Source organism: Bufo gargarizans, chromosome 2 (genome assembly GCF_014858855.1).
Source record: "Bufo gargarizans isolate SCDJY-AF-19 chromosome 2, ASM1485885v1, whole genome shotgun sequence".
Classification (NCBI taxonomy): Eukaryota; Metazoa; Chordata; class Amphibia; order Anura; family Bufonidae; genus Bufo; species Bufo gargarizans.
This window is the reverse complement of record NC_058081.1, coordinates 717,916,316-717,942,128: the sequence shown is the minus strand read 5'-3', so window position 1 is coordinate 717,942,128 and position 25,813 is coordinate 717,916,316. Positions and strand designations below refer to the sequence as shown.

Here is a 25,813-nt window from a genome sequence, read left to right as displayed (position 1 = left end):
TTCTTCTCTCTTCTTCTGATGGATCAGGAGAACGGAAAGCTAAATGGTGATGTGAACTCAGCCTAATGTGGAGGCTCACTATTTCCCCTAATATATACCTTACATACAAAGCTTATTTAGTATTCCCATACAGTGCTCAATTAATACCCCCCAAACATTTATTACTTACTACCACCATCCAGGGCCCAGTTAATGCTGTATGCTACCAGTGCATTTAATGCCATGTCCACAGTACAATTAATGCCATATTTAGTTGCCAATTAATCACACAAAGCACATTTCAGGCCAGTCTTAGACAAACGTGCAGTTTGTGAAACAGGGTCTGTGTGAGAGTCACATTTCTTGGAACGTCCAACCCTGATCCCTGCATCATAGTGATTGTAGTGGTCTACCTGCATCTCCTGGACTTCCTGTAAAAATGCATCTGCTTTAATATATGTCACGTCTTGTGTGTTCCCTTGTAGCTTGTGCTTATGAAAAAGTGTGCCAGTGGACCCAATGGCTTGATGTAAGTAAGCCAGGAGATGATGTGGGTAGTGGTGACTATGAAACATATGACGAGATAAGGAAACACCATGTGTTCTGTGAAGTCCCAGAACAGATTCAATGCAGGGCAGCAAATGCTCCCAATGTCAACTTGGATAACTTAAAACAGGTTGTACATTGCAATGTCTCATATGGACTCATCTGTAAGAACAGTGAGCAGAAACTAGATGACAACCTTTGGCAAAAGTGTTTTAACTATGAAGTCCAAGTGGAGTGCTGCCAGTGGATATGTTCTGAATCCACCCCATTAACCACAACTCCTAGTGGCATCAGTACATCTACCACAATCCTGGAGACTACAACCAGAAGTCTAGATATAACTTCAGGATCTGCACTTTTTTCATCCTCCATTACGCCAGAGCTGGCAACGCAAGGTAAGAGTTGGTTTAGTTAGTAAAACTATTGTCCAAGAAAATAGATTAAAAGGTTAATGGGCAATTGGAATCTTTCAGCAGGTTGAAAAATTATTGTTTGCCGGCGGCAGATCGTGCCATGTATTCACTATCTGCTGCTGGCAAACAGTGATTCGGTATGGGAGCGAGCAATGGCATTAGTGATCACTTCTCCCCATACTGAGGAGGAGATTGCTGCATGTAATAGCAGAAGTCTCCTTCACTAACGAACAGGCGATTGCTGGGAAGGAACGCTAGCTTCTCGACAATCACCTTGAGACCTGCGCATCTATGATAAGGCTTGCTGCTTCTGAGGATGTGCTACAGAGAGTCAAGCTACTTTCACACCAACGTTTTCCCTTCCCGGTATTGAGATCAGTCATAGGATCTCAATACTGGAGGAAAACACGTCGCCATTCATTGTCAATGGGGACAAAACTGAACTGAACGTTCCGTTTGGTTGTGTTTCCATTGTGAACTGAGAGCAAGGCAGGTGGTTTGGGCTCCGCTGGTACTTCAACAGCACTGCGAGTCTCTAACTTTGGTGGCAATATACACAGCCACAATGTCAGTTTGAGTTGGGGACACCCATACATCCGAATGAAATCTTGGCACAGAGCCTGAGCTGCTGACCCAGCTGTCTAGTCCTTGGTGGCGGTCACCACCCCAAATTTGGAGAAGTGGTCCACCATTACGAGACAATACTGTTGGATGGGCCCACCATAAGATAGTCTATCATGATGATTTCCAAAGGTTCCTGGGTCACTATGGTTTGCAGGGGAGATCTCTGTTCTATTTCCTTATGGATCTCTCAAGTTCAACCGCTTTGGCATATTTCTTCAACCATTTGACGGAGACCAGGGCAGTAAATCAGTCGCTGTAACCAACTAAAGGTCTTCTCGTGACCAAAATGTCCATTCTAATTATGAGCCTCAACCGCCAATGAGTGAGCCAATACACTAAGCACCACAATTTGGTATCGAATGTCGATTTCAGAAGATAGATAGACCTTTCGGCATATCACTCCATTTTTCATCTCCAACTTCTCCCACTGACTCAGAACTGTTAATATCTCACGTGTCAATCGTAGTAATGAGCGGCATAGGCAATATTCGAATTCGCAATATTTAGCAAATTTTTAGCTGAATATTCTCAATAAATTTGTGAATTAAAAAATTTGCAATGGCAAAAATCAGCAATGTAATATGCACATATTGCACGCACACATTTTCTTTAACTATAACAAACACAAAGGCTATATGTCAAAAGCTATGTATGTGCTAGCCAACAATCTATCCATGATACAGGTAGTCAGCATACCTTACAATGGCAGCCTTGTGTGCAATGAGACATTCAAGACTAGCTCTCATCTGACTGAGAGCCAGTAAGCTCCAACTTGTTTCTCGGCCTTTATGGCTAAGATCATGTGTAGTATCTGTTCTAATCTGTCTGGTTGAGTTTCCTCCCGGGATGTAGAGCAGAGAAACACTGTGTAGTACCCTTTCTTCAGTGTACCTCCTTGCACTGTACTCCGCCCATGGGGAGGGTTGTGGATGCCCAACCTATAGACGTTGAGCGGAACAGGGAACCACGGATCGAAGCCTTGAGGCCTTGACAATATGAGGAACGGTTACAGTCCACTCATCCCTTTCAGCCGGCCTCAGCTGCATCGGAGGTTACTTTCCTTACTTCCTCCAGAGTGACATAGATGTTAGCCAGCAGCCTTCCTGGGGTCAGGTCTACACTCTGGTCCTGGGTGTTTACACATCGGAGTGGTACTCTCCCATTGCGAACTACTGCCAAGGAATGGGTTACTAGGGAATCAACACCCCCTTCGGCTGCCTGCAGTGGTTCTACCAAGAGACTCACAGATTGAACATAACCCTGTTCAAGGGGACTATAGTAGAATGTGGTAATTTCAATAAGATTCACAGAAACACCAGTCTTCTAAAACATAACCTTTAATGATTCAATAATAAAAGCCAATACACCCTTATAGTGGTTCTACCAACACAGCTATGCCTTCTAGTTTCTAACAGGTGCCTACAGGCATGGACACTATCGTCTCCCTACTGGCTGGCAATGTAACTTTTGTATGCAAAGGGACCAAAATTCGAGCCAGAGGACGCTGTGCATCCAAACTTTTCTGTAAGCCACATGTTGATCACCCAATATAACCAGATGAGGAGTGCCTGCCATATTTGAAAATGTATATTACAATAATCTGTGATTGGGTAAAATCACTATCAAGCAAGAGCACCCGTCCTTTCATACCAGGAAAGTGAGCCGCTATATTCTTTAATCAGATTCTACAACAGTTTCCACTTTTACTACGTCCGCTTGTGCAGTACGGACACTGAATGAACAATATTCCCAAAACTATCCCTAACTGACCCTAACTTCACAGTTGGGTGCGCACCGCCCTTTTTCCAAGTGGTCCAGGTGGACCACTTACAGTCCGTAGAAGAGCGCGGTGGAGCCCAATGTCGTTCCTTTCTTTGATAGCGAAGCGTCCTCTCCTCACGGTTATCACAATATCTGAAGCAATGAAATCCTCCTCAGCAGGCAGGGAAACCAAATGGATGCAATGGAGTCCAACAGCCGGGGTTTTGCAGTTACTGTCCGGTACTCAACAGCACTGCGAGTCTCTAACTTTGGTGGCAATACACACAGCCACAATGTCAGTTTCACTGATTAGCCACTGAGCACAGTCTCTTCAGCGTGGCTCCACTAAGCCTACTGTCTCTTTATACTCCGTCCACCTCTGGACTGAAATGCATACAGCTTGGCTGCACAGGAAAGTCCTCTATAGCTCCACACACTCTCAACACAGCACAGACACCTATCTTTTCTCTTGCCAAGATGGCTGCTGCTCCCTGTCTCGTCACTTCCTGCTTCTCTTCTCACACACTGCATAACAGGCAGCTGACATCATCATAGGGGCGTGTCACTCCAGCATCATATTACAATGGCTGCTGTCTTAAAGGACCAGAATCACAGAAACACATATATATTCAACTTTAACACAGTTTAAACAGACTAATGAAACTTGGGACATCATTGGGCTGTTTCTTACACCAAACCGGACACAAAACCGCTGCAAGCATGGGATGTGGAGCAAGACAGATCTGGCATGAAACACAATGTAAGTCAATAGTGCCAGATCCGTTTTCTCAGAAACAAAAAAAAAACGGATCCGCCCCCCCCAATGGCTTTAGAGACTAATCCGTCATGGCTATTTTAGAGATAATACATCTGGATCAGTTCTTAATGGGCGCAGCCGGTTGTATTATCATGATGGAAGCGTTTTTACTCATCCATGACGTATCCAGCAAAAACGCAGATGTTAAAGTAGGCTAAGTCTACATGCACACATTGAGGATAATGCAAGATTTTTCTGCCCAGATTCTCATGAGGATAAAATGCACCGTAATACGGTACCAGTAAAGTAAATTAGGTTAGACAAATCTCACTTTGCTTTTTTATGCGTGAAAATTGACCTACGGTGTAGATTGTGAAATCTGCAGCATGTCAATTCTTTTTGCAATTTTTTGTTTGACGTTTTAATGCAAGAGTGAGATCTGCAGCAAATCCACGTGAATTCGGCATCAAAAACTATAAGTAGCACAAGCGGATTTTGGTACGGATTTGGTACAGGTCTGGTGTGGCAACGCACAGAAATCCACATAAAAACCACATAGATTTTCTGTTTTGAAACCATGACCTGTGTGCAGGTAGCTTCAGGACCCATGCACACAACCGCCTGTGTTTTGTGGTCTGCAAAACACGGATGCCGCGTTCCTCAATTTGCTGAACGGAACGGCTCACCCATAATAGAAATGCCTATTCTTGTCCACAAAATGCGGGTCCACGGAACAGAGCAACAAATGGGGACAGTACACAGAGTGTTGTCCGCATCTTTTGCGGCCCCATTGATGTAAATGGGTCCGCATCCGAGCCGCAAAAAATGCAGCTCGGATGCGAAACCAAGCAACGTTCATGTGCATGGGGAGCCCTTGGGGTGCAGGAGTTCCTGTTTCTCCATGTGTAGTGCTTAGACCGACAGGATTCCTGCTAGTCTCTGCCCTCTGTTACTGAAAAATAAATACAATTACAGATTTCAGAGGGAAAAAATGCAAGTTACAAATCAATTATTGGGGAGATTTATTAAAACTCGTGTAAAGAAAATATGGCTTAGTTGTCCATAGGAACCAATCAGATTTCACTTTTTATTTTCCAAAGAAGCTCTAAAAGATGGAATCTGATTGGTTACTAAGGGCAACTAAGCCAGTTCTTTACACCAGTTTTGATAAATCTTCCCCATATGGCCTGACAGTATTATTCCTCATGTAAACCCTCATGACAGCTTATTCTAATAAGCACATGGAAGCACTGCTAGGCTATCTACTAACTTACACATGCTGGCCTGACGTCAGCACCAGGTAAACCCACAGCATTTGGGGGGGCTCATGATGACATGAGTAAGCATGCTCTATATTTATCAAACTGAGCACAGGGTGGACATCAGACCCACTGTGACATTCGCTTTGCATTTTAACCCACCCTACTGATTATCCTGAGCTGTGCTTGGGCAGGAGAACAATACTGGTTTGCCCAACCACACCTTGAGAAGCAGTGTGAGTTCAGGGAGAGACGCACGTAAGCAGTCGCAGCTTTTCCCTACATAGTGGTCACAGTTCAGTCACTCTACTCCACCATTCCAAAATTTAAAACATAAAGAAAAAATTAAAAAGTAAGCATTTGTTTATTTTTTTTACATTTTCAAATAGAATTCCATTTATTTCATGAGGAATATGCATAAAATTTCAAAACAGTGTTATTTTGTGTGCATTCTTTTAATTGAAGGGGCTATAGTGTGAACTATGCTATAGTTACAAATCTGGGGGGATTATGAAACTTTGGATATGAGTAGGGATAAGTGAACCCTTCCTATAAGATAGGGCCAGGGGCTATTCATAGTATTCAGTATATTGGGCAGACTAGATGGGCCAAATGGTTCTTATCTGCCGACACATTCTATGTTTCTATGTTTCTATGTAACCTGTGGAAGTTCGGGTTCGCCGGCTTTGGCCGAACTTCAGGTCAAAGTTTGGGTTCTGGACCTGAACTTGACCCCGAACCCCATTGAAGTAAATTGGGACCGAACTTCACTTTATTATTTACTGTTATAACATGGTTATTTCGGAAAATAATAGCATTCTTAAGACAGAATGCAAAACAATATGGCCATTTAGGGGTTAAAAAACAAACAAAAAACAACTCACCTCATCCACTTGATCGCTCTGCAGCAGCTTCCTCTATGTTCACTGAACAGGACCTGCCAAAGGACCTGCGATATGCGTAATGACGTCACCAAGTAGGAGAGCGCTGTGATGTCATTGAGCACATGGCAGGTCCTTTGGCCATATTGTTTTGCATTCTGTCTTAAGAATGCTATTATTTTCCGATATAACTATGTTATAACGAAAAATAATAAAATCATTTGAACACCGAACCCGGACTTCAGTGAAAAAGTCCGGGTTTGGGTCTGGGTATCCGAACTCGCAAAGTTCGGTACGAAGCTGAACTTTACAGTTCGGGTTCTTTCATCCCTATCTTTATGATAAAGAATAGAAAAATGGAATTCACAACGATGGTTTAAACTCAGACTAATTCCTTATTCACACGTCAGTTTTCGGTCAGTGATTTCCATCAGTGAGTTTGAGTCAAAACCAGGTGCCTCTCTAAACATAAAGCTGGTGCAGATCTTTCCCTTATACTTTATGTCTTTGGAGGCTGTACGCCTGGTTCCGGCTCACAATCACTGATGGAAATCACTGACCGAACACCGACGACGTGAATAAGGCATAACTTGGGTTGTTTGTTGCTGTGTGAGATTTCTAGTGATATAAAAACTATGTTATGTTGTTTTTATCTCTTGCAGCACAAAGTTGTACACCTGTTTGTTCATGGTCGGAATGGTTTAGTGTGAGCTACCCTACATATGAATCAGGAGGGGATTACGAAACGTACGATAATATCAGACAGGCTGGACATGATGTCTGTGAGAGGCCACTGCACATTTCCTGCAGGGCAAGACATTGGCCAAATAAAGCACTAGATGAGCTGCAGCAGAAGCTGACCTGTGACGTCTCCTATGGGCTTATCTGTAACAACAAAGAACAGAACACGGCACCAGTGTGTTTTGACTATGAGGTCCGTGTCCACTGCTGTAGAGTGCCAGATAGGTGCTTACATACAACTCCTGAAAGCTCAGGACACAAGTCCAGCACTTCATTAACCACCACTACTAGCAGTCCTGGGACAAACACAACATGGACATCAAAGACCACAAAGCTCAGTGAGACAAGTTCTCATACTTCTATCTCCACTCCAAACAAAGAGACTTCTACTTCTACACGTGTGACCTCTTCCCCAACTACAAGTAAGTAGAGAATAAGCTCTGAAATATATCTGTCATACACCAACACATATGAAGTAATGAAAATCAAGTCAAATAATATTTTTAGATCATCGAAGACTAAGTGTTGATGGTCATTCACCAATAAGTGTGAATGTGCACACCTGTTCACTTTCAAGTAATCCCTACCAGATGACATCAGCAAGGATGCTATGGGGCTGTTACAGATACAGACCCCCCTGGTTGGTCTCATGCCTTTTGCTACTGGGTGGTGAGAATCTAAAGAGGAACTGAGTATGCAGGGTATATAAACACCAAGTCCCTTTATTACGGATGGAAAAACACAGCACCATAGCGATCCATCATTGATAATGATTTGCTAACGGCAGAAAGTCTTACTGTAATCAACCCTCACCTTCAAGAGAGCCAGTACATGCACGTTAGCCAGTGTAGGTAACGCTAAATAGATAGACAGATATGAGATATAGAGATAAATAAATAGATAGATAGACTCATGAAAAGTTGTCTTACATAACTAGAGTCTAACATTTTGGGATTTTTGGGATTTCCCCAGCTGCATGAAAAGGGAAGGTCAGTACAAAACCTGAAGAGGATTTACCTAAATAAAACAGGAATAAAAAATATAGGGAGGTAAAGCGAGATCAGATGGTTTTCTGCACAAGTTATAGTAATGACTATAATGGAATAGCAGTAAGTCCAATAGGTTGGCACTGCAGGTAAATACTTTGTGGTGCTCGCGTCTGAGGATTGGCATCCCACGAAACAAAACCAATAAAGGACCGGCACTCACTATAAATTGTCTGCAAAAAGTTCTTGTTTATTGTCACCTAATCCTGTGACGCGTTTCGACACTCGCAGGTGTCTTTATCAAACAGTTTGCGTCACAGGATTAGGTGACAATAAACAAGAACTTTTTGCAGACAATTTATAGTGAGTGCCGGTCCTTTCTTGCTTTTGTAGAATAGAATAGCAAAGGTATTACTTGAAGTTATTCACAATGCTAAAGAACCAGGAAAATTCACAGTTCAAACTGTGGCAGACAAAAAACGCACCCTAAACGCATGATTGTGGATGCGGTAACCGATTGCATGCATTTCCTAACTGCATCATGACTACATCAAAACCGCGCCGTGTGGCCATAACCTTATGTGTTTTTATTGACTTTTTGGAATTTTTTGACAGAGGTGCCAATGATAAACACATTTCATGTGAACAGATACCGATAATCATGCGTGTCTCTCTCTTAAAGAGTTCGCATGGGGTTAAGTATGTTAATAAAATCTGATTGGCACCTTGTGCAGTATAAGAGAAAACCATTATTCCACGAGTAAGGACAAGCTGTTCTATGCCCGTACGTTTTTACCTATTTGTACAAGATGTTTGTAATCTTTCTATAAAGGATAAAGGATAAACAGTTTTATGGCGTGCTGGAGAATCACCTTTACTATATTAGATTTTACCACTGTATGAAAAGGTCACTTGACCTACAATCCAGACGGGGAACTTAAAGGGGTCCTCTCACTTCTGCAAATAGCATTTATTGCATAGAGGAAGTTACTACAAGCAGCTTACTAATGTATTGTGATTGTCCATATTGCCTCCTTCGCTGTCTGCATTCATTTTTCCATCACATTATACACTGCTCATTTCCGTGGTTATGACCACCCTGCAATCCATCAGTGGTGGTCGTGCTCGCATACCACAGGATAAGACGCTGATGTCTCTGGTGGCCTGGAACGTGGTACCGCACATAGGCTAATCAGATTTCTTATAGTCTGCAAGCACGACCACCGCTACTCGATTGCAGGGTGGACGTAACCTCTGGGAACCAGCAGTGTCTAATGTGATGGAAAAATCAATCCAGACAGCAAAGGAGGCAATATGGACAATCACAATACATTAGTAAGTGCCTTGTATTAATTTTCTCTACATAATGAATGCTATTTTTCTGAAGTGAGAGGACCCCTTTAACGTGGCCCTATAAAAGAAAACTAAAAGTGGCCCTATGTTGTAGGTGGGTCCAAATTGACAACATAAGTAGACAGGACCAACGTAAGTAGGTGCTGCAATACTCAGCAGAACCAAATACCACAGTACAGCATAAGACACTGCTGCCCTCAGCACAGTATTGAACTGCATCGCAGTGATGAGGACGACCATACAGTTGAATACAGGAGGTCACAGCCAGATGCATACGTCCTGATGGTCCTAGCATTACAAAATGTTGAGGGCATCAGATCACTATGTACTGAGCCGGCGGCCATGTGGAGGGCTTGGATGGCCTCCTGGGCATCGGCCCGTCGGGAAATTTCCCTGTAGGGTCTATGGCCTGTCCACCCCTGCCTATGATCAAGGTGGATGATTCAGAGGAAGCAATTTCAGATAACTTTCCATGGCTAAAAGACGCAATAAATGAAAAGAATTGAAGTCCTTCACTTAGAGCAGGTGTCTGCAACCTATGGCCAAGTTTGCACAGTTGGTAGATCTCCAGCTTGCTGCATCACTGGAAGGAAGAATACGGAAAAGGTTTCCTGTTTCAGGTTGTAATGCTCCAGACTGGTGAATACAGAGTGATATAAACTCATGTAATAAGAGCTCACACTGTTAAACTGGTTTTCCTATTAAGGCTACTTTCACACTAGCGTTTTTCTTTTCCGGCATAGAGTTCCGTCACAGGGGCTCAATACCGGAAAAGAACTGATCAGGCATTTCCCCATGCATTCTGAATGGAGAGTAATCCGTTCAGGATGCATCAGGATGTCTTCAGTTTAGTCGCTTTGACTGATCAGGCAAAAGAGAAAACCGCAGCATGCTACGGTTTTATCTCCGGCGAAAAAAACTGAAGACTTGCCTGAACGTCGGATCCGGCATTTTTCCCCATAGGAATGTATTAGTGCCGGATCTGGGATTCAAAATACCGGAATGCCGGATCCGTCCTTCCGATTTGCGCATGCGCAGACCGATAAAAATGTGAAAAAAGATACAAGACGGATCCGTCTGTCCTCATGACAAGCGGAGAGATGGATTCGTTCTTGCAATGTATTTGTGAGACGGATCCGCATCCGGATGCGTCTCACAAATGCTTTCAGTCACATCCAGATCGGCGCATCCGGCAGGCAGTTCCGATGACGGAACTGTGCGCCGGATCACACTGCCGCAAGTGTGAAAGTAGCCTAAGCTACATAGTGGTACATTGCTGCAGTTTGTAATAATAAGCATCTTTGTGATGTCATTGCATTTTTTATACTTCAGTATTTATAAATGAGCCACTTACAAAATGAACCACAAAAAGTCCCCTATCAATCCTCTTGCCAGTGGTATGTCCGCTCATTCTGGTGGTCTGGCAGGTGTAACGTCATGTCTGCAGACTTTTACAGTAGCCAGAAGATGAAGATGACAAGGACTAAAAATGAAGTATACAGTATAAAATGGCCCATTATGATAATTTCTGCATCACTTTGGTACTATTACACTTTTTGGGAAAACCCCTTTAAAGGTAGCTCCACTTTTGCCCAGATTGGTATTTGGAAACCTCTTCTCCCTTTGTGTTTTGCAATGCACAGATGTCTGTAACGGTCCGTTTACACGTCCGTGTGTGTTTTGCGGATCCACAAAACACGGACACCGGCAATGTGCGTTCCTCATTTGCGAACCGCACATCGCCGGCACTAATAGAATAGGCCTATTCTTGTCCGCAATTGCGGACAAGAATGGGGCATGTTCTATTTTTTTCGGGAACGAAAATGCGGACCCGGAAGGGTGGTTCTGCATTTCCGGATCCGGGTTGCACGTCGTGTGGCCTCATAGAAATGAATGGGTCCGCAATTCCGGAACAGAATTGCGGACGTGTGAATGGACCCTTAATGGTAATTTTTTTTGTCAAGACCTGGTCTTTTTGTATTTCTTCTCCATACACAATACACAGTCACATAGGATAATGGTGAACAGAGCAGAGTAGATCCAGTCAAAGAATGATGAATTATCTCAGTGCATTGGCATGAGTGAATAAACCACTTTTTGATTGGATCCATTGGGAACAATGCAATATCTTTACCCTGGATCAAGGTTACGGTTGCCGGCACGCACTTTGGATTTTCATTGAAGTGCTGCTTTCTTCGGGGCATAAGATATTGGCAATATAAAATAAATAAATATAAAATATAATAATAAAAATAATATAGTTCTATTCACATTTAAAAAAAAAAGTAACATACTGTAGTTTGAAAGGCTAAAAGAGAGGCTTGCATCCATCCAGTTCATCCTGTTATTCTGCAAAGTTGATCCAGAAGACAAAAGCCAAGGTAGAAGCCAATTTTACTTATCTTAGGACTCGGGAGGAAAAAGTCCTTCTCAACTTTAATAAGGCAATCAGAATAGCCACCTGGATCAACATCCCTTCTTCAGAATTCTATACCCTGTAATATTATTATACTCAAGAAATGCTATCAAGTGTCTGCCCATTGTGAATGTTCTAATAAAATAGCCCTAACCCGTTGGCGTCGTATAGCTTTTCACTGTTTCAGATATTTAGAATTTATGTGAGTTCTTTTTCCTCTTTTTACAGCATTTGGAATAAACATCAAGACGCCGCGGACAACATTTAAGACTACTGTGAAGTTACCCCAAGGTGACTATAAAGGAAACCAGATATATTTATATGAAATACATTTCACATACAAACAGTACAGAATATGATGTTGAAATTCTTGGAAATTTGGGAAAATGCATTTGCAAACCATTAGAGCTCAGCCGCATCAAACCATTAGAGCTCAGCCGCATCAGTGCTGAGTACCAGTAACTCTCTCAAGCTGCTGCGCCCTCCCACTGCCTAGACATGCGAGTGGTCCTATCCTGGACCTGTGCCATTTGTATTTTTCACCTAGTTTGGTCTGTAGTCCTGGATGTTTTTTTCTGTCATACCCTATTTTGTATCTGTTGTCCCCTGATGAAGCTGATGGGGGGAAATGCGTCGGGTCATTATAGGGTATACTAAGGTGATATCAGGAGGTTCCAGTGCAGGGTACACCCACCATGAGGGTGTATCCCTGTTATTAGGGTTAGGTAGAGCCTCCTTAAGGATAGTACCCCTCCCTGACAGGACCCCTGCTGACGTAGACCCCTGTCACTACATTGGCTTATTTTCTTCTTGTTTGTGAGGGCCCATTGTGTTATCTCCATATTTTTATGATTTTTATCTATGAATATTAAAGTTTAAGTTTTAGAGTGTCATGCAATCTGTGCCTAAAAATGCATTTGCATTTGAATTTATATGCATTGCAGATCTAGCAGCGCTGAGTTTCAATGTTCCAGAATAGAATTTGTAATCTGGCACACCATATCAATCTTACAATGTCTGTGATTTTTTTAATAGGACTCCAGTTAAGGCTTATGTGCAGTCTTTCTTTAACTCAGTGAGATACCATGATTCACAAAAGATTCGGTTAAATGGTCACTGCACCTTACTTTTAACTAATGTTACACAAATCAATAGTACAGGGGAATATAAGAGACTTTGTAATATATCTTATCAGGAAAAATCTCTCTCTCACCACCTTCTCCTAAACCTTTATATTCTCTGCTGAATCCGTCTTGAGAGATGAGACAGACTGCCAGCTCACTGAAGGATCACTATCATGCTCCCCACAGAAGTCTTTGAAGTGGGAGGAGCTGCAGTGAGAGAGCCACAGACACATTCAGCCCATAGACGTCTGTGGAGAGGGAAGGAGGAATGAGGAGCTGCAATGTGAACGACACAGACACATGCTGCCTATAGAAGTCTATGGAGAAGGGATGGATGAGGAGGAGTGAGCTGCTAGAGGGAGAAACAGGCATTTTTTTTTTATCTTATAAGATATTTCTTAGGCTACTTTTACATCTATGTTTTCAATTCAGGTTTTGAGATCCTGCAGAGGATTTGGCATCCATTGACTTACAATGAATCAGGTTTGTTCAGTTGCAAAAGTAGCCTTACAGTCACCTGTACTATTGATTTATGAAAAGTTTATTGAAAGTCCAGTGACCATCTAAAGGGATTTTACAGAATTTTATTACTGATGACCTGCCCTTAGGATAGACCATCAAATATTAGATTGGTGGGGGTCTGACTCCTGGCAACCCCACCATTCAGCTGTTTTGAAGAGGCTGTGGCATGTGGGCGTCTTCATTACCAGGCACAGTGCCATACATTTTGTAGAATCTGTGCATTATGCTGTGCCCCATGATGCTGACATAGCTACAGTACCACATGCAGCTGCAATAAAATGTATGGTACTGTGAATGACAAACGGCTGGTCAGCAGGGATACCTAAGGATAAGTCATTAGCATTAACTTTCCAGACTACCTTTCGAAGATAAATTCCGCTCTGCTACATTTGAAACTGAACTTGGTATTATTTGCTGTGTGTACAGTTGCTCTTGTTATGTTACTTTGTAGCTAATTAAATATTTTCTTATTTCAGTTCATAATACTGGAAGAACAACTAAGAAAACCACCATCACATCTCCAGCCAGTACAAGTAAAGCGGAAACAATACACATAGGACCTGAATCCACACCAACCCCAACTACTGAAGCTTCATTCACTACCATCATATCATCTCCTAATACCACACCTGTCACCATCTCACCAAGCACTCCTCCTGCTAATACCTCTTTTATATCACCTACCACTTCCACCACAGCTTCACCTCTTGCTACTTCAAGTACAAGTAGAGTGATTTATACTCCTGAACAAATGATCACCACAGAAGGTGGCACGACTTCCACCGTGACATCTCTCCCTAAAACACCAAGTGAATACGCCACTTCTGAATCTGTATTAACATCAGCCACTACTGTTTCTGCTACTGAATATTACACAAGAATATTACTCAGAACTGATGAGACTTCATTGACCATGGAACCTAATAAAGCCACCTCTACTACTTCTCTGCCGATCACAGTAACCACTACTACTTCTCTACCAACCACAGTAACCACCACTGCCTTATTGACTCCATCAACTACAAGTCAGGGTACATATACACCTACCAAATCTATGCCAATCACATCAGAAGCTACTGGTACCACCAATACATTTCCTTATACTACAGGTGAAGTTACAACAGTCAGCAAACCTACTGAAATAACATTAACCGTTGAAACAACTACTGCAGGTTCTACTGCATCACCTCCTACAACCGGCAATGTATCTCCTACTATTTCTACAACTACTAGTAAAGAATACAGACATCTGAACCTACTTCACCCTCAGCTATGACTACCAGTTCTAGTACAACTGCTTCTATAGATACAACCATACTCACAGTTTCTGAATCTGTTCCAGCCTCAACCACTGCTGCTACTGAGTCCACCACAGTTTTTCCTGTTACAAATAAAACCACCCGAGTATATACCAGTAAGAACTTTATAGAAACCTCTCCCACTAAGTTTACACTAAGTTCCACTCCTTGGTTTCCAACTTCTAGTTCCACTCCATCACATATTTCACCTGAAACTACCCTATATAAACATACAATTCCAGGTTCCTCATCTAAAGCCAATACTCCTAATAATAGAAGTCCCACCATAACTCCTACTTTGACAAGCAAAGTGACTACAAGGTACATCAGCACTGTTTCCGTACCATATGTGAGTACTAAGCAGGATGATACTACTGCTACGACTACAGCAACTGCATCTTATACTAGTCTAACAAAACTTACAACCTACAAACCTACGAAAACTATACCAGGATCATCCTTTGAACCTATTTCAACATTGACTTCAGAAGCTTCTTCAATCGGTAGCTCACCTTCTTCTACATCAGGAAGTAGGAGCCATATGCCATCTACTATCCAATCAACCACAGAAAGTACTATAAAAAGTACAATTCCTTATTTAACAGGTAAGGGTAAGTCATAAGTTGTTGGCTAAAGGGAACCCGTCACTTTGACCAGGGTGTCTGATCTGAAGGCAACATGTTTTGGAGCAGGAGGAGCGGAGCAGACTGATTTATAGTTTTGGGAGAAAAGAATCAGCATAAGCCCTGTTTCGTTTATTTAAATTCCTGCTCATTCTGGGCTTAAGAGGCCAGTGGAGGTCCTATTAGTTATTGACAGCCTTCTCTGAATGACTATGCATACACAGATAGCTGTCAATCACTGATAGGCCCCGCCTCCTTGACTCCAAAGCCTAGAATGAGCAGGAATTTAAATGAAAGAATTATGAGTTTGAATTAACCTTTTCCCACAAAACTCCATATAAATCTGCTCAGCTCCTCCTGCTCTAGTAACATGCAGCCTACATTTTCAATGTGACAGATTTGCTTTAACAAAGGTCTTTCAGGCTTTAATGTTGTCTGTAACAGTAATGTCTACAACTATGCCATGATATTGACAAAGTTAACATGGCAAACATTAAACTATTTATATTCTGTAATTTATATTTGAAAAAACAAAACAAAAAAAACATTAAAATATATATCGACGTATATATTACTTGTTTTTGACAGATATCAGTAAATTATCTATGACTACTACTACTACTAGTCAAGAGACATCTACTACCGGCCACACTATGAGGCAGACATCAACTACAACTAGTTCAGTAATCACTTCTCTTCCTGAACCAACTACTGCAAAAGAAACAAGTATCTCATCTTCTACAACATGTGTTTGTATGTATAATGGAACCACATACCCCCCAGGTAAGTGTGTCTATATCTAAGTTAGTTTTATATGAGGTGTGAGATTACCAGTTCTATCTCTTCCTGTAATGTATTTGCAGTAAATCTCTTGTATTCAGTTATAGTTTTGTTAAACTGGCAATTATTACAGTAATATCCTAATAGCAGACATCATCAACACACATTTAAAGGGCATCTGTCAGCAGTTTTGTCCCTATGACACTGGCTGACCTGTTACATGTGCACTTATCAGCTGAAGACATCTGTGTTGGTCCCATGTTCATATGGTTCCGCATTACTGAGAAAAATGTATGTTTTAATATATGCAAGTGAACCACTAGGGGCAATGGGCTCAGCTGACACATTAATCACCGTTTCTGGACAGCTGTTATGTTGGCAACCCGTGTCCACCACTTCCTCGCTGTCCCGGGTGGGCTCAGGCTCACCCTGTGTGTATTGGGGCTAGTGGTTAATGAACTTTGTAGTACTGTTAAAGTTAAAGGGGTTCTCTGGGCTTTTAATATTGATGACCTATCCTCAGGACAGGTCATTAATATCAGATTGGTGGGGGTCCGACAACTGCGCCCCCCCGGCTGATCAGCTGTATGAGGAGAAGGCGCGCGCACGGTGCACGTGCCATCTCTCTTCTCTTCTTGCTGCTATGTCTATGGCAAAGCAGCGGTGAGCAGAAGGAGAGACAGGAGACAGCACACGCACACTGCGTGCGCCGTCTCCTCATATAGCTGATCAGGCAGGGGTGCCGGGTGTCAGACCCCCTCCACTCTGATATTGTTGACCTATCCTGAGTATAGGTTTTATGGATATCCACAAACTCTGCCTGCCCTGATCTTGGCCTGGCTCCTGGCTATGAGTATTGTCTGCTTCCTTAGGCGATTTGCATCATTGTCTCTGTGCCCCATGGGTCAGCTGCTAATTACATGAGGACTATTCCAGGAGATAGCGGCCTGGTTGGTTTCCTGCAGTGAAGTCCAGATCCCTGTATATGGGTTAAAGGGTGAATAACAGGGAACCGCCAAGACAATGGCCTTTAACCCAAAGACAATTTGGTTAGTTGGCTCAGTGGGTCTACGCCCAATGCCTGTTACAGCAGCAGATCATTCTGTGTAAACAGAGATCTGCTGCCGAGAAACAATGAACTTGTATGTGGACAATCAATGTCAGTAGTCATCAGCTTGCCACATACAGTTGAGGTAGTTGCTGCATGTATAGGCAGCTCTCATCTTCTCTGGTGAGCAAGCAGTTCTTGGGAATGTACTGTTCCTTCCTGATAAGTGCCTGCTCAGTTGACTCCTGTAAATATGCCGTAAGTTGCTGCCATTTACTATTAAAATGTATGTTTTTATTTAATCCCCAGGGAAAATAATCAGCAAAGTAACCAATGAAACATGGTGCCATGAAATCATTTGCAGTATGAAATGTAAAATTGAAATGAATAACTGGCTTTGCTCCACATCTTCTCCAGCGAGTACCTCAATTCCAGCATTAAAATCAACATCAGATACTTCACCCCATTTTACTAGCACATCACCACAGATGGCCTCCACAACATCCAGCACAACTCCCTTAAATGCAAGTCACAGTAAGACAACACCTATGTTCTCATCAACAACTGAGAAACGTGGTTGTTCCTTTGAGAAATATCGAGAGGTGAGTAACTTCAGATATTTAATGAGCAATTAGCTACCGATGTCACGGCCATTCACAAATATCATGAGGTCCCATAGCAAAACTTAGTATGGTCCCACTGGTGAGATTAGTGATGAATTACATTTTTTTTTACTCAAGGAGTAATCTTTTAATATGAAAGTTACACGTTTGCCCACTTCACCTGACAGACAAAGTGGAGCGGGTGCTTTATAAACATGGCATTCATTCTGGACTCCATATTTTTTAAAGTATTACACCCGACTGGCATAAATACATTGATAAATCGCCCCCATAGAGCGCTAAACTCTCTGCTTACATTTACAAGGTAAATCATAAAATTGTCTGCCTGCAGCCTTCAATAGGGGGAAAACAGTGCATAGAAAAGTATACAGTTACCATTGAGTTTAATGGAAGCTGTAAAATCTCTTTGCACTTTCCTCGCCCTAGTTGTGGCTGCTGGAAAATGTAGTGGATTCAGCCTCTATCCTTGGGATATGTCGTCAATATCAAATTTGTGGGGGTCAGCTGTTTTAACAGGCTGAGCACTGGAAAGGGCACCGAAACAGCACAGCTCCGTAGCTGCTCCCATTTAAGGTGCTCCCAGAAAAAAAAAATCTGTACCCACCATTTGTAAATGTTGTACTCACAGTAACTTGTGCAAAATGGGTAATTTTGTGATTTAGCATATTTTTACCCTCCGACAATTGTAGCCATTGCCATACAGGACCCTCAGTGATACTCACCAGATCACTGGGAGGAGCGCTGAAAGCCCGGGAATCTGCTGTGTGGACCAGAAGTCTGTTTCTTTATTCATGAGAGCTTTAGTGTCAGTCATATAGAAACTAATCAATAAACTGAAATGTATATATGTATATATTTTGAACCAATTCGTTCTCTTTCTACATTAGTCTTTGGAGGATCTCCGTTAGGCTAGTTTCACACTAGCGCTGGGAATCTGGCAGGCTGCCCCGGTAGGAAACAGCCTGCTAGATCTCTTTGCATTCGCCATTGCCGGAAGCTTGAACACGCAAAGGTGTTCTTCTTGCTGATCTCGGCATATTTGCCGCCATAGGCGTAACGATCGCGGTCGCAAAGGGCGCAAAAGCGACCGGGCCCGGCGGGGGAGGGGCCCCGCTGCACTCGCATGTAATGGGAGCGCTCTGATGTATGAAGTGCAGTGACAATGCCAGGCCCCGTCAGAGCACTCTTCAAACATGTATAATATGCGCCCCTGGCACTCACTCACCCGGCAGTTCTTGTCACTGCCGGGCTGTTTGTTTCCAGAGTGAAGCAGGGGGCCCTCTCCCTGTTCCATTGTTCTTCTGAGATCCGGCATTCCCCCTGCAGGCCGCACATTGCGCTGCTGGCTGTGGGAGGAGCGGTGAAAGCCCAGGACCTCCAGCACATCAAGCAGCGCAATGTGTGTTTTTTTCTCTCATAAAGCTGCAGACTGGAGGCAAAAGGGGGGCCACAACTAGAGTGAGGGGGCACAAAAGTGGACATATTTACTGAGGGGGCACCTAATCTGGCATAACTACTGTGAGGGGGCTCCTAATCTGGCAAATCTAATGTGAGGGGGCATATAATCTGGCATAACTACTCTGAGGTGGCACCTAATCTGGCATAACTACTGTGAGGTGGCACCTAATCTGGCATAACTGCAATGAGGGGGCACCTAATCTGGCATAACTACTTTGAGGGGGAACATAATCTGGCATAACTATGGTGAGGGGGCACTTAATCTAGCATAACTACTGTGAGGTGGCACCTAATCTGGCATAACTACTTTGAGGGGGCACCTAATCTGGCATAACTACTGAGAGGGGGCACATATCTGGACATAACTACTGTGAGGGGCACATAATCTGGTATAACTACAGTGAGGGGGCAAATATCTGGGCATAACGACTGTGAGGGGGCACATATCTGGGCATAACTACTGAGAGGGGGCATATATCTGGGCATAACTACTGTGAGGGGGCATATATCTGGGCATAACTACTGTGAGGGGGCACATATTCTGGCATAACTACTGTGAAGGGGGCACATAATCGGGCATAACTACTGTGAGGGGGCACATAATCTGGCATAACTACTGTGAGGGGGCACATAATCTGGCATAACTACTGTGAGGGGGCACATAATCGGACATAACTACAGTTAGAAGGCACAAAAGTGGGCCTAACTTCTGTAACAGGAACAACGGTGGGCTTACTAAGGGGCCACAATGTGGGCATTAGTATTGTGTGGTAGAACTTAGGGGAAATGTCCTAGATTACCCAGCTATACATTGGCATGGCTCAGTCTTACAGGCCAGCACAGAGCCTCCTGCTGGTAATTTCACAGGGGCAGTCACATCCCTTCCTTATGTGATTATTCTTTTTTCTATATCACCACAGGGACGTTGTTCTGGATCCAGTGGACATCACGCCGACGGCAGCGACACAATGTCACGGTCAAATTGTTGTTTGACCGTGACGCGGTTGACGTGCAGACTGGTTGCCAGTGGCAATGTGTTGTTGTCGGTTTGCACATGCATTTCCCCTTTAAGGTGTGACTCCCTGCGGTTTGGTGTGCGAGGGGTTAATCATCTAGCTAGTGGGGATTTAGGTGTGTCCTGGGTGTGGCCACTAGCCTGACTTTATCTGTGGCTTCCTGGCTGGGGGCAGTTGTACTCCAGCCTTGTTTGGTGATGGAGCTCTGCTCCTTTCCTGGGTTATTCTGCCCAGTCCTTGAGGGCCACCTTGTTGGACATAAATTGTCTTCCTTTTGTATGCTCCTTATACCCTACCTCACTTGTTGTATGTTAGGTGTGGGTTTATGTTCAGGGTGTGTTGTACGTCTTGATCGTTGTTACATGTCTGGGCTCTTGTTGGTTTTGACGTTTTCCCTGTGTGTTGTGTCCTCCGGAAGGGGCTTGGTTTCCTGGAGGGGTGAACTACTAGCCTGTATGCAGCGCTGCCTGGGGCTGCCATACACCTTGTGGCATGGGGGTTCTGGCGGAGTCTGATGTGTTGGATACCTGTGTGAGTTGTTGCTACGGAATCCTGTTTGGTGTTAGGGCTCCTGTAAATATGCATGGGTTCCAGTCGTGGAGTCTTCGGCAGGTAAGTGTGTTGTCTTGTGTTCTTACCTGCCGATCCTCTTGCTGTGTATGGTCTCTCCTTTCCCTGCTACTAGGTCTTTAGAGACTCCTGTTCTTCCGTGTCTTGGATGAACAGGACGTCTCTCCCCTGCTCCTATGTGAGGGATTATCAGGGCGATCTCAGGGTTACAGGTTTCCAGGGTATGAGCCGTCCTACCATCTGGGTCTGCTTATATGGTGAGGAGTTAGGGAGAGGATTAGGGACGCTATAGGAGGAGACCCGCTTCCCTTTTACTAGCTTCTTGGCCTAGCAGCTATTCTTTATCCTTTTACATTGTACGGTGGGGGGTTTCCCCCAGTCCCCACCGTGACACACCCTGGATGAGCTGGGATCAGATTTTATTAGTTAGGACTGGGTGAGTATAGCCATGCTTTGGGCTAAGTGTAAAAAAAAATTGACGCCTCTTTGTATAAATTGGGGAAGGGGGGGATCCAAAGTTTGCACTGGGGCACATAGCACTCTAGTTACACCACTGTTTGCTGGGTTGCAGACGGATTTTTGCTAGTCCCCATTATAGTTAATGGGGCTGAATGGCGATGTTCAAGCTTCTGGCAATGCTGGAAGCCTGCTGGATCCCTAGCTCTAGTGTGAAACTAGACTTATTTTCTAAAAACTTGTTTCCCCAGCCAAATGAAACATGGAGGCTCGATAATTGCACACTGGCCAAATGCTTGGAAAACCACACGGTAGAGATTATTGAACTGAAGTGCAAGTCTCCACCTATGATCACCTGTGCCAATGGGTACTCACCAATAGCCATACCAGATGAAGACCAATGCTGCTGGCACTGGGAATGTGATTGTAAGTGTTTTCATATAGCGCTACCAATACATTTGTCTTCACCTTTGTAGTTAGTATATCTCAAATATTGTATTCACGAATGGTCACTACCAATTGCAGATATGAATTTTATAACGCAGGTGTTTGCTCCGGCTGGGGCGATCCACACTACAAGACATTTGATGGAACCTACTACACTTTTCAAGGCAACTGCACCTATACCCTAGTCGAGGAGATAGAGAAGAAGAATAACTTCACAGTATACTTGGATAACTATGACTGTGGAACAAAGGACTTGGTATCCTGCCCACGAAACATGATTGTGCTCTATAATACTCAAGAAATCCAACTTGTGGTTGGTGGTTCACAAGACACCGATATACAGGTAAAAACTTACCCAGCGACCCAATAAACAGGTTCAGGATAAACTTATGACTGTGCAAGCAATTACATTGCCTCTTTCTCTTTCTGAAGGTTGATGTAAATGGAGTTATGGTAGGTACCCCATATCAGAAATATGGGGTGAAAATTTACACTATTGGCATCTACTACGTGGTGGAAATACCAGAACTGGGAGCTAATATTACATACAATGGCTTGACGTTCTCTGTCAAACTGCCTTATGACCGATTTGGTCATAATACGCAAGGACAGTGTGGTGAGTTCAAGAAAGTTTTAGTAGAAACGGATTACAACTCGGGGTGGTGTGATGGGTCCTTTCTTTCTTTAAAAAACAAAACAATTGCATCTTCATTTCTTTGTCACATAGCAGATAATGAAAATGTAACTGCATTTGTCCAGTTTCTATATATTATATAGTTTTAAGTCATATAAAGCTCAACAATGAAAGTTGACTGCTTAGTTCTCCTAATACAGGCACGTGCACTAACAACCGGTCAGATGACTGCAAGACACGTGATGGTGACATTGTATCAAAGTGCGAAATTATGGCTGATTCCTGGATCATAGAAGATCCCAAAAAACCTGGATGTGGCAAGTTTAAGACTGCAGTGCCTCCTACAGTGACTTCTCCTTCCCCTACTTGCCAACCATCACCACTTTGCAGCCTCATTATGGGACAGTATGTATTTATTCTCCATATGATCATGTGTGCCTCTCTTTAGCCTGCAGACCTAAATAATTATTGGTGTTGAATGTTGAATTTTGTTTCTAAAGAACATTCCAGAAATGCCACAAGATTGTGCCACCAGAAGATTACCACAAGGCTTGTGTGTATGATAGCTGCCATATGTCAAGATCCAAGATTGAATGCTCCAGCCTGCAGCATTACGCTCAACTCTGCGTAGATAAAGGAATTTGTATAGACTGGAGGAGTCAAGCCCCAGAATGCTGTAAGTTTTTTCCGGTTGACCAGGAAACCCTAAAGCTGAACCAATTCAAAAAGATTTCTTTTATGGTCTACTTACTACTAACCTTCAGAAGGTCATCATCTAAATGAGTCTTCTGATTCTTTAATATTTATGACCTATGCCATTTGTAACTGTCACGTCCACACACAGAGGGGGAGGATAGTGACCACTGCGCTCCACCCTCACCCCTGGCCCTGCCTACTTGCCTCATGAGTCCTGATGACAGGGGGCAACTGGACGGCAGTCCCTAACTTAGAATATGTGCAGGGAAGACAGACAAGACAAAAATACGGAACGTGAACGGACCGGGTCAGAACCAAGAGAGCACCCAGTACAGAGGGTTAGGCAAAGAATGGTCAGGAGAAACCGGGGTCAAATACCAGAAGAGTAGAGAAGTACCACAGGAGTCAGCAGAGAGTAGTCAGGTGGGAGCCGAGGTCAAAATACCAGGAGGGACACGCAGTACAGGAGGAGCAGGCAAAGGATCATCAGGGAACAGAATCAGATAAGTATTCAGGAGTCAAACAAATCGCCAGGAACCTAAAATTAACAGGCAACCTGTGGCCAGAAGGCTGCCTGTTAAATACTGGCTAGCTGGGGTAATGTGATGTGGCCAGCGTCACATGACCCGCAGCAGGAAGTACAGCTGAGCACCGAGTGCCCAGCCCGGCGCTCAGATCCTGCATGGTAGCTGGGGACACTGGGGACGCTGGCCATGCAGAGGAGACATGTCCGTCCCGCCCCTTATCACCAAGGAGACGAGGACGCTATGCGCGTCCTCGCTCCTGCACAGAAACGGGACGCTGAGGAGAGTGAGCGCCCCGGTGTCTCCTGACACCATTCCTCCCCTGCCAATCAGCTGTTTGCTCCAGAACAGGCACCAGAACAGTACCTTACACTGTGTAGTTGCCGCACCTCAAAATAATGCCTTGTTTAAATGGGAACAGAGCAGGAATAACCAGACATGGCCACTACGCAACATACAGAGCTGTGCTTTTCTGGTGTCTTGTGTCAGGCTCGGCAATTCCTGTGAGCAGCTGATTGGTGAGGATGCCTGGAGCCAGGCCTCTGCCGATCTGATATTGATAATCTGTGCTTAGGATAGGCCATCTATCTTAAAAAACCTGGAAAACCCCATTACATTTTTTATTTTATTTAAACATGTCCGCTCAACTAATGTAATTCCTTCTATTTCAGCCATGCCATGTCCCTCTCACAAGGTCTATAATGCCTGTGGTTCAGCCAGACCAAGAACATGTCAAACCACGTAAGAGGCTCTGTGCTTTGTATTCCGATAACTTTTTTGTAAAGAGGCGGTTCTTTTCTATAAGCTCGAACTCCTTAGGGCTAAATTGTTAAACCAGTTTATGTATACGTGGTTTATTATCAAAAGAAACCATCACTAAAGTCATGTTGATCTCTCCGATAGGGTCATGCAGCATGGGTAAGGGGTTAGGCATAGCGAGTGAAGAGATGGCCTTCTTACCTGTCCAATAAGATGTCTGTTTACTTAAAGGGGTTTTGTGGGACTAAAATATTTATGACCTACCTTCAGGATAGGCACTGCCACCAATCAGTTGTTTGATGAGAACAAATACCCCGCTCTAGTGAGTGATTTTTATAAAGGTTCCTGTCTATACATTTACAGTATATATATTTTCATTGTGTTCTAGCTCAGAAGAACATTTCATAATGAAACATGATGAACATTTGGTTGAAGGATGTTTCTGCCCTGAGGGCACTATACGCTTCAGTCCAGCTGTGGACATATGCATGTCAAGTTGTGGTAAGGACTGATTGGTCACGATTCATTTTTATTAAATAAATGATTAAATAAATTAAAAATATAAAGAAAAACGTTAAAAAACATTTATTTTCTTTTTTGCAATTATGCCATAATATACTGTTAAGGGTGGGTTCACATCAGCGTTATGTATTCCGTTATAATATGGTTATAGCGGAAAATAACGGAATACATAAGATGGAAGTCAAAAAGGAAGCCATTAAGAGGCATTCCGTTTTAAACCTTAATAATACAAGTCTATGGGCAGCATAACAGACCCATTATGCAGGAGTCCAGTCCTGCATAATGGAAACCAGGATGGATCCGTTATGCTGCCCATAGACTTGCATTACGATGGAATGCAAAACGAAAGCCTTTAAAAGGCATTCCGTTTTGCTTTCCGTCACAATAGAAGTCTATGGGAATTATAACGGATCCGTCTGGTTCCCGTTAATATTACTGCCAGATTTCCGCGATCAGCGATAAATGCGGCCTATGAAGGGTTCAATGATAGGGGGAGATACGATCGCCGTGCCCCATTATTGTGCCCGCTACTTACAATGGAATGCGATTCGTGACAAAATAATTAGTAATGAATCAAATTTCTTTGTGAAATCTAATTTTTGATAACTTTGCTCATCTCTAGCTAAAACTAAAGGAGACTTATACGACTCTGATCACATCAGTAATACTGGCACGAACCTTACTTTATGCTAAATATTTCCCAGGAGTCCACTGTTGATGGTGTACCTTTAGAATGTCATCAATATCTGATCAGTGGGGTCAGAGCCAGCAGTTTCAGGAGGCCATGGCATTCTGATACACTGTGCCCTCTTTCTAGGCCAGTGACGTCATTTTCATTGGACACATGGCCTATTTGCAGTTCAGTCCCAGGGCCACAACCTCTATACAATGTACAGCACTGGAGCCCTCACCTCATCAGACAGCTGATTGACGGGAATGTTGAGAGTCGGATCCCATCTGACCAGATATTGATGACCTTTCTTGACGACAGGTCATC

The 25,813-nt window shown here is 43.4% G+C and overlaps 1 protein-coding gene and 1 pseudogene across 1 annotated transcript in view; both read left to right on the top strand.

Annotated features, from left to right (window-relative positions):
- The window catches only part of LOC122926355 (mucin-2-like), a 100,112-nt gene extending 75,832 nt beyond the window's left edge, over positions 1-24,280 (top strand). The window contains exons 29-43 of the mRNA XM_044277730.1: positions 465-920; positions 6,883-7,383; positions 7,469-7,537; positions 11,945-12,007; positions 13,273-13,323; positions 13,839-14,594; positions 14,687-15,265; positions 15,872-16,066; positions 17,421-17,713; positions 21,486-21,660; positions 21,780-22,024; positions 22,114-22,297; positions 22,516-22,720; positions 22,816-22,991; positions 24,207-24,280. Coding sequence (XP_044133665.1) covers positions 465-920; positions 6,883-7,383; positions 7,469-7,537; positions 11,945-12,007; positions 13,273-13,323; positions 13,839-14,594; positions 14,687-15,265; positions 15,872-16,066; positions 17,421-17,713; positions 21,486-21,660; positions 21,780-22,024; positions 22,114-22,297; positions 22,516-22,720; positions 22,816-22,991; positions 24,207-24,280 — 4,022 coding nt within the window. The remainder of the gene's footprint in view (positions 1-464; positions 921-6,882; positions 7,384-7,468; positions 7,538-11,944; positions 12,008-13,272; positions 13,324-13,838; positions 14,595-14,686; positions 15,266-15,871; positions 16,067-17,420; positions 17,714-21,485; positions 21,661-21,779; positions 22,025-22,113; positions 22,298-22,515; positions 22,721-22,815; positions 22,992-24,206) is intronic.
- Positions 2,334-2,442, top strand: LOC122929925 (annotated as a pseudogene).
- Positions 24,281-25,813: the final 1,533 nt, after the last annotated feature.